Source organism: Protobothrops mucrosquamatus, unplaced genomic scaffold (assembly GCF_001527695.2).
Source record: "Protobothrops mucrosquamatus isolate PMUCROS unplaced genomic scaffold, P.Mucros_1.0 scaffold11488, whole genome shotgun sequence".
NCBI lineage: Eukaryota > Metazoa > Chordata > Lepidosauria > Squamata > Viperidae > Protobothrops > Protobothrops mucrosquamatus.
In genome coordinates, this window is record NW_015397267.1 from 1 (window position 1) to 8,476 (window position 8,476).

Here is an 8,476-nt window from a genome sequence, read left to right on the forward strand (position 1 = left end):
TTCTAGGTTGCTTCTCTCCTTGGTTAGTTTCCATCCGTTGCTTCTTGTCCTGACATCGCAAGCCACCCAGAGTCACTTGATAGTCTGATGGGCAGCATATAAATTTAATAAATAAATAGTGGCTGCACAAAATAAGACCCTTTGCCGAAGGAAATGAATTCTTTCTAGCTGTCAAACTTCCTTCTCTTTCCCCCAAAATATCTTATATTTCTAGCTTAGAAGCATAGGCTTGTCTGACTTGTGTCCCGTAAGATTTTTTTTTTTTAACTTACTAATATTTTATCTGTTTTGGTCTGTTTTGCTTATAAGAACCCACTGGACTTGTGACGTTTACCAGACAGTGTCTGCAGGAATTTCCAGAGTGGGAAAGGTAAGTCAAACCAAATCTATCCTTTTTTAAAAAAATTATATTGATTTCAATTCGTTGCGGTGAAAACTCAGCCGAGAGTAAGATAGTTGTTGAATTCAAAATGCAAATTGAAACAGAGAGAATGGATTTCAACACATAGCAATGGCCACTGTCACAAGTTAAAACTAACACCTTGTTGCCTAATTGGTAAGCAAAGTAGCAACATTTTGAAACCTGGCTTGTTACCAGCCAGGAACAAAAACACATACTGTAAAAGGAAACAGATTTTCCTGAATAATGAATAATAAGATGAAACTCTTCAAAAGAACCTCGAGGCGTTGTTTACTTTAAAGAACCTTTTATTCGAGTAGCATAATATCGGCCCTTACATATTCGAAGCTCAAAACTGAATTTCTCCCTCCCCCCCATCCTTGGGCACATAGTATCAAAGCACAATTCCCTCCTCCAATTAACGGTCATAAATCACATTCCCCAATTAGCTTGAAGCGCGGGCTTCCTCTCCAGCTCACCAGCCCGCCAATTCTTTTATCATCTCTGATTTCAACAACCTTGATTCTCACGCTAGGCTCAGTGTTGTTATGTCTCGAGCTGGACTCTTGTTCACACACACCCTCCTCCCAGCATCATCTAACTCTAAAAGCGAAAGGAAGAAAATGGCCACGTCTCCATCTGTTGTTCAATGCAGAAACATCCGATGTTAGCGGCGTTGACACCTGTACAGAGTGTCCTGCTGTTTTTGAACTTTCTTCAAAAGAAGTGGCAACTGCTTTATTAATGGATGCAGAGCATATTAAAATGAGGACTTCCCCCCCCTCAAAAAAAACCCACCCACAACCGTGTTGCTTTGGTATGCTTCTTTTTTACAGATCTCAGAAAAAAATGCCCAGGTTGCATGTCACCTATGAAGGGACGATTGAGAGCAACGGGCAAGGGATGCTCCAGGTAAGCATAGAATCCACACCTCTACCCGTCAGTTCTGTGCTGGGTTGCGTCGAAGCTATCACACATCCCATCGCAACATTAGCATTCTCTGTTGGCTCAGCTTCCCATCTTGAAAAGGCCTTTTGATTGACAGTCAGAAGACCTGGATGGAGCTTGTTTTTGTTTTTTTGTTTTTTCAGGTCAGGCGAAGACTGACAAATGTTAGAGGAAGGGGGTCCAGAGTAGGGGACTGACAGGCTGCCCGTTTTTCAATTTTCCCCCTTTTCAAACAAAATTAAAATTAAAATTGAGAGCGGCATTGCTGTGCCCTGTCTGGTGACCAGCTCAGCAAGTTTAGGGAGATTCATCTGCTACGGGAGGAATCATTTTGACCTGAAAACCAGTCAGCCAGAACAGTTTGATAAGGAGTCTTGTCTCGTCCGTAATCCTGAGGCATTGTTTGCATATTTGCAAGCCAGAGAGAGAAGAATTTTGAAGTGTGTGTCTACACCTGTTGTTTGTTGTCTTCTACCTCAAACCCAAATAAACAAGTGTATCCTTTTATTGTCCTTAAACAGTTGGGCATGATCAATCCCATTCAGAGCAAAGTCAGTGAGTGGTGAAGATGCTGAACTTAAAGACTGGATAAATCGAGGTTCAACCCTAAAAACTCACTACAGACCAGCCACTTTATCTTGATGTATACCAGCGGTTCTCAACCTATGGGTCGCGACCCCATTTGGGGTCGATCGACCATTTCACAGGGGTCGCCAAGCAAGGCTGTCCGCCATTTATTTCCCCTTTTCCGGCGGGTGCCTTACCTCCCTTGAGCTGGGCCAGCTGGTGGTCGGCCTGCTCCGTCTCTGCCGCTTGCCAGCTACGCCTCGGCCGGCGCAGGGGGCGGAACCACGCATGCGCGGCGCTCCCGGGCAGGGAAAGTCCTCGACTTACGACCGGTTGGGTAGTCCTCGACTTACGACCGGTTTAGTCCTCGACTTACGACCGGTTTAGTCCTCGACTTACGACAGGTTGGGGTTGCGGCATTAAAAAGGTTGAGAACCACTGATGTATACTATCGTTTCTCAACCTTGGCAACTTAAAAATACGCGGACTTCTGAATTCTGGGATCTGAAGTCCACACTTGGCAGAGATGCCAAGGCTGAGGAACATCAGTCTAAGCAAGTCTCGTGGGATTATTGTTATGGGGATAGCGTAGGAGCTTTTTCACGACAAACATCGTGAATCCTGAGAAAAAGGCAGGCTGTAAATGTAAGTCATGAACCACAAACAACGCCAATTAAATAAACTTTGGATGAAGTTCAAAATTCTCCATCTGTAAAAGCACCACCGAGAGTTCTGTTTGTTTCTTTCTCAAGAGACAACAGTCGTGCGATTAAGAAGATTGTGCATCACCTATTCCGGAGTCAAAGAGGAGTAACTGAAATTAATGGCTTAGAAGAGCGAGGACATTTGTCTCGTATGCAGCCTCGTGAAAATACACTAGTTTCTCCAAATTGGAGAATATGCGTAAACGTATTGTTAATATAGTGCCAGAAACTAGCTTGGTGCCAGTTTTTAGAGGCCACTTAACTAAATTGCTTCAGTGGCACATGATCATAAATTTGATTAAGAGCGTCTCAGAAAAGGGCCAGCCTTTTGTGCTCAAAACAACATTTTTTTTATGGGTTTTCAGTTTGATTAGCGTCTTTGGATATTGCTACGGTGTACAAAATAAATGTAGTTAATCAGTAGATCGTGTCCTTGCTGTTGATGGCTATGCTGTTCAGGAATGGCTAAAGGGAGGAGGGAAGATCTTTAAAGGCCTTCATGGCATGGATCCAGGCTATGTGAGGGACCGTCTCGCCTCGCTGGGATTGGCCCGTGCCAATTTGCCAACAGAGGAGGCATGCTGCAGGTCCCGTCAGCCCAAGTATTCTGGCTGGCGGGATCCAGGAGGAAGGCCTTCCTTGCTGTGGGTCCTGCCCTCTGGAACATCCCCCCCCATGAGAGATTGGCCCCAACCCTCCTATTTTTTCCTAAGGGCCTAAAAACATCACTGTGGCAGTCAGCTTGGGTCTCCAGTGGGGGAACAGCACAATGGAGGGTGGTTGATTGAGTAATAACAGATCCCATCCTATGGTAAGATGGGTGGCTAGTAAATTTTATTTATTTACCTATCTATCCATAAATCGATCAAATCTTTGGAGCAGGATGCTGTTACAACATTTTGCAGTTTCCTGCTTCTTTGGGCTTCTTCAGCTGTTTGTTTTTCATGCCTTAAGTCTCTTAAGGTTGGAAAAGTACTAACCGCAGGATCCATTTTCCAGTTGAGCCCAGAAAACTGTCCACTGTGTGTGTGTGTGTGTTTTGCTTGAAATATAAGACAATTTTCCAGTAATGTATATATATTTTTTTATTATTTAAATACGCATTAACATCAACATGGCTTTTGGTTGTGTTGCTCGTTGATCGTAAAGCATTCAAGAACTGTAGCCCTGGGACGAGGAATGAAAAATACGTCCAGATGCATTGTTGTACTTTTATAAATTTACTTTTGACTACAATCCAGAACATTTCCACCTGAGGGCTGTGATTGTCAGTCCTGTTTCAGCTTGCCGGCGTTCTGATCCTGAATAAACAAAGCAAATTGCCTTGCTAGGGCAGACTAAATATTTAAAAGATGATATTGGTTTTTAATTGTTTGGTATTTTGGTTTGACACGTTTGGTATTTTGAGCAACGCTTCGGAGGCCAGCTTTTGCCCCATTTGTATCGTAGCCTTTGGCTTTTTTAAGCATGTTTGCATAGCTCAAAAGCACAGTTTAAGAAACTCAGAATGAACGTTAAGATAGCCTTGTCCGATGAACAGAATAAAGTCAAGTTGCTTAAAAGTGTGTGATCAGAATCCACCACACAACTGTCAACCATGAGAGATGGCATTCCTATTCGTTTGGGGCTTTTTTGAAGCCAAATATTGAGAATTTAATGCTCGACGTGTCTTGTCAGGTTGACTTTGCCAACCGCTTTGTCGGAGGGGGCGTCACTGGCGCAGGATTGGTGCAAGAAGAGATCCGCTTCTTAATCAATCCAGAATTGATAGTCTCTCGTCTCGTGACGGAGGTCCTGGATCACAACGAGTGTCTGATCATCACGGGTGAGTAACTGCCTTGAGATTAATTCCTGTGGATTCCAAAATTCAACTCTTGATTCACAAGAGCACTGGTAAACAAAGAGTGAGTCAAGATTGTCTCTGCTCTAGAATCGAGATGATACAACAAGATCTGGAATAGTCTTTATTGGAGGGCTCCTTGGTGCTTTCTGAGCTTGCTTGAAGACGTTTCATCACCCAACTAGGTAACACCATCAGTGCTAGTCTAGTTTTATGCAAGAAAACAGCCAAGCTCAGAGGGCGCCAACAACCTCTCATTTCAACCCTGAGCTGCAAATATTAGTCTTCGTTGTGTTGCAAAGAACGAAGGCCCTCACCTGTTATTTTTCCTCTGTTCTACTCTTCCTTAGTCATATTTTTCATAGTTAACCAGCTTTTCCTTTCCACAATCAGAGGAACATTTAAAAAGAGCAGTTGTCTAGATTCACAGTTCACCTTGAGGATGTTGATGCTGTTATTTCCCTTATTTTTCCCCACCCCCATCTTTAGTTTGGGTCTTGAGGGCGTTCTTGGTCATTCATAGAATTTCTGGTCCTTCTGTCATTTCTGGGAACGCTTCTTTAAGACCGTCCAGTCAATCCATGAGTCCTAGAAGAGAAATTATCTATCGATTGGACAAAAATCGATAGCTTATCCCGAATGATGACAGAAACGGATGGTTTCTCGGTTTAGAAGAACAAAATTCTGCAATGTTTAAGCGGGACCATTCCTGTTGTCAATGCTCCTAACATCGACAACATATGGAGATGCAGCTTTCTTATGCTTTACTCTTTGAATTAGATGATACTGGAGGAGGAGGAGGAATGTGATGGGAGTTAGTTAGACATAACAATATTGTAATAGTGTGTGAACTCAGGGCTTTTGAAATAGGAGATGATAAGAAATGGCGGGATGGAGTAATGGAGGGGAAGTCTGCATTTCAAACTAATTGGAGAATGTGATTTATGACTGTAAATTAGAGGAGGGAATGGTGCTTTGATACTGTTTGTTCAGGGGAGGGGAATCCAGTTTTTGGCTTCAACTATGTACGTGCCGAAGCGATGCTACTCCAATAAAGATTCTTTAAGGTAAAAATTGCCTCGAAGTTCTTTGAAGAGTTTCATCTGTCGGAACCATGACACCTGTAGTATTTTGCAGCTTTTAGTCCCTGATGCGTACGGCGATTTAATTTTGAGGATCAATTTACAAAATGGAATGTCATTTCCCCTGGTTTGGTAAGGCCCTGTGGTTTTTAATAGAGTATATCACAGGGATTTTTTTTTCCCCTACGCGAGCGATTGAATAATATGACAATCTTTCAAAACACTCTAACACTTACTTTAAGTGGATTCGTGGCTCTGAGGTTTTTGCAGGAAATTTGCAGAAAGATGTTTTCAGGAACAGCTAAATAACCCTCATAGAGATGCTTTGATTTGATCAGAAAATAAATGCCATTTTTAAAGAGGTTTGCAAATTAGTTTGAAGAAGTTAAACAGAAAATGGAAAACGGAGGTGAGAAATGAACCAGTGGTTGCTCTTACATTGATTTGAAAATACTGTTAATAGGGAGAGGGATAAGATAAATGAACCCATTGCCCTTAGATTGGTTTAAAAATGTTGCTTAAACGTAAGTAAAATTGATAGGCTTTACAGGACCCAAACGACAATGGTTGTGCGAGTTGAGAGTATTTTATAATTATAATTTTCATCCTTAATCTGTATGAAAAATTTTCCCAATGGGAAGTGAAGTTAATTTTAGACTGAGATAACTAACCCATGGAACAACTACTAGATCTTTATGAGTTGTTTACTAAATGTCAGCATGGTTTGCATATTAAGACCTGATGATCCTACAAAGCTTGGTGGAAAGAGATAAAAAATTCTTATGGGTAAATCAAACCATTTCTGGATCTTGCATCCAAAAACATGAAGCTTCTGCAGCTAAGATGCAAATCAAAGTAAAATGTTTTTTCAAAGTCATTAGTTATCCTGGTGCTTTCTAATTAATATCTGTGATGCAGTCTCCTACTTTCTTAATGGAAAACGCCATTTCATCATCTTCAATAGATCTTTGGCTGGCTTCCACCTCTCTGCTTAAGCCGGTTTTTGCTGTGTGCAGCTATCTGTCTGATAGATTTCATTTTTTTTCCCAATGATGCATCTTGACTCAGTGACTTAATGGATAGGGCCGTGCTGCTGAAATTTGCAGAAGAGACTTGAGAAATTGCAAATAAATTAGATTTGTTGCAATTGACCAGCGTCTGCTTGAGATCATCCCACTAACAGATATGAGGTCAGTCATGCAGAAAACACACCAATGAATCAAAAGAATCTTAAGATTAAATAATTGTACTCTGAGATGTTTTGTTTCTTTGGCTTTGATAGCTGCAGACGGAATGTGAAAATCAATAAATCCGAGTGCTTCGTTTATGTAACTCTAACACGGAAAATTAATACAATGTGAACCTTTTATGAATATGGTGGATTTCCAGTGGGTGTTTTTCCTATGTAGAATCAGCCTATGCAGCTGGCTATGACAGCTGGGGAGATTGGGAAAATGTTGTTCTACTTTAACAGCTCAAAAAGAGGTGTCCTATATGTCTTTCTGAACATCCCTCTGCATTAACAGAAGGATAGAATCAAGATCAGGTGGAGTGTTAATACCACTTTACAAGGCCTTGGTAAGGCCACACTTGGAATACTGCATCCAGTTTTGGTCATCATGATGTAAAAAGGTGTTGAGACTCTAGAAAGAGTACAGAGAAGAGCAACAAAGATGATTAGGGGACTGGAGGCTAAAGCATATAAGGAACAGTTGCTGGAATTGGGGATGTCCAGTTTAACGAAGAGAAGGACGAGGGGGGACATGATAGCAATGTTCCAATATCTCAGGGGCTGCCCCAAAGAAGAGGGAGTCAAGCTATTCTCCAAGGTGCCTGAAGGCAGGACAAGAAGCAACGGATGGAAACTAATCAAGGAGAGAAGCAACCTAGAACTAAGGAGAAACTTCCTGACAGTGAGAACAATTAACCAGTGGAACAACCTGCCTCCAGAAGCGGTGAATGCTCCAACACTGGAAGTTTTTAAGAAGAGACTGGACAGCCATTTGTCCGAAATGGTATAGGGTTTCCTGCCTGAGCAGGGGGTTGGACTCGATGACCTCCAAGGTCCCTTCCAACATCATCATCATCATCATCATCATCATCATCATCATCATCATCATCATCATCATTATTATTTCCAAAGACACCTTTCAAACAATTTGCTGAGTCCATGCATAGGACCCAAATGCATTTCCTGGGAGGGGGGCCAGGAAGAGAAACTCAGTGTGCTTAAACCATCTTGTGTGGATTTAAATAATTCTTTCTAGGTACTCTTGACGAGGGAATTCTGGGAGTTGAAGTCCACACATCTTTTAAATTGCAAAGTTGAGAACCGCTGATTTAGAATATACTACATTTCCTGGGGAGAGAGGACGGATCTTTTCCCTTTGAATTGATCTTTCTGGTCTTCTGTGCTTCTGTCTTTTTTAGTATCCCATCCAGGTTACATTTGAGTTAATAATTCTTCTCCTTCCTCCCCACTGCTGGCCTCGAACATTGAGAAAAGCTGGATCCATGGTGAATGTCTGCAGTGAATAAAGTAAATTGCTCGTCTGAAAATGAACCCTTTAATACCACAATTTTTTTATTTTATTATTCAGGGACTGAACAGTACAGTGAATATACTGGCTATGCAGAAACCTACCAGTGGGCCAGGAGCCATGAAGATGACACGCCCAGGTAAAATTCTGACCCTCCAAGTGAACTTTAAATAGTAAGATTGATATTGACATAATGTGTGGGGGGGGGATTCTTCAGAAATCCAGGCCATCGTTTCTTCCGAGCGGGACACCTCAATCTTCCCTCTTGGATTTCATTTCATTTCATTCATTCAATCCGTCAATGTCTATATCTTCCTCTTTCCGTCAATCACTCTGGGTGGCTTACAGCTGGAAAAAAATATATATATTACTAATAAAAATACTAAAAACATTTA

General features: G+C 41.7%; 1 protein-coding gene across 1 annotated transcript; it reads left to right on the forward strand.

Annotated features, from left to right (window-relative positions):
- Nucleotides 1-309: 309 nt before the first annotated feature.
- LOC107301318 (poly(ADP-ribose) glycohydrolase-like) lies at nucleotides 310-8,220 on the forward strand (the record flags this gene model as incomplete). Its single annotated transcript, XM_015830560.1, has 4 exons — nucleotides 310-370; nucleotides 1,237-1,312; nucleotides 4,297-4,444; nucleotides 8,142-8,220. Coding segments are annotated over 4 exons (364 nt in total), but the record flags the coding sequence as incomplete, so codon positions are not given.
- Between the last annotated feature and the right edge of the window lie 256 nt (nucleotides 8,221-8,476).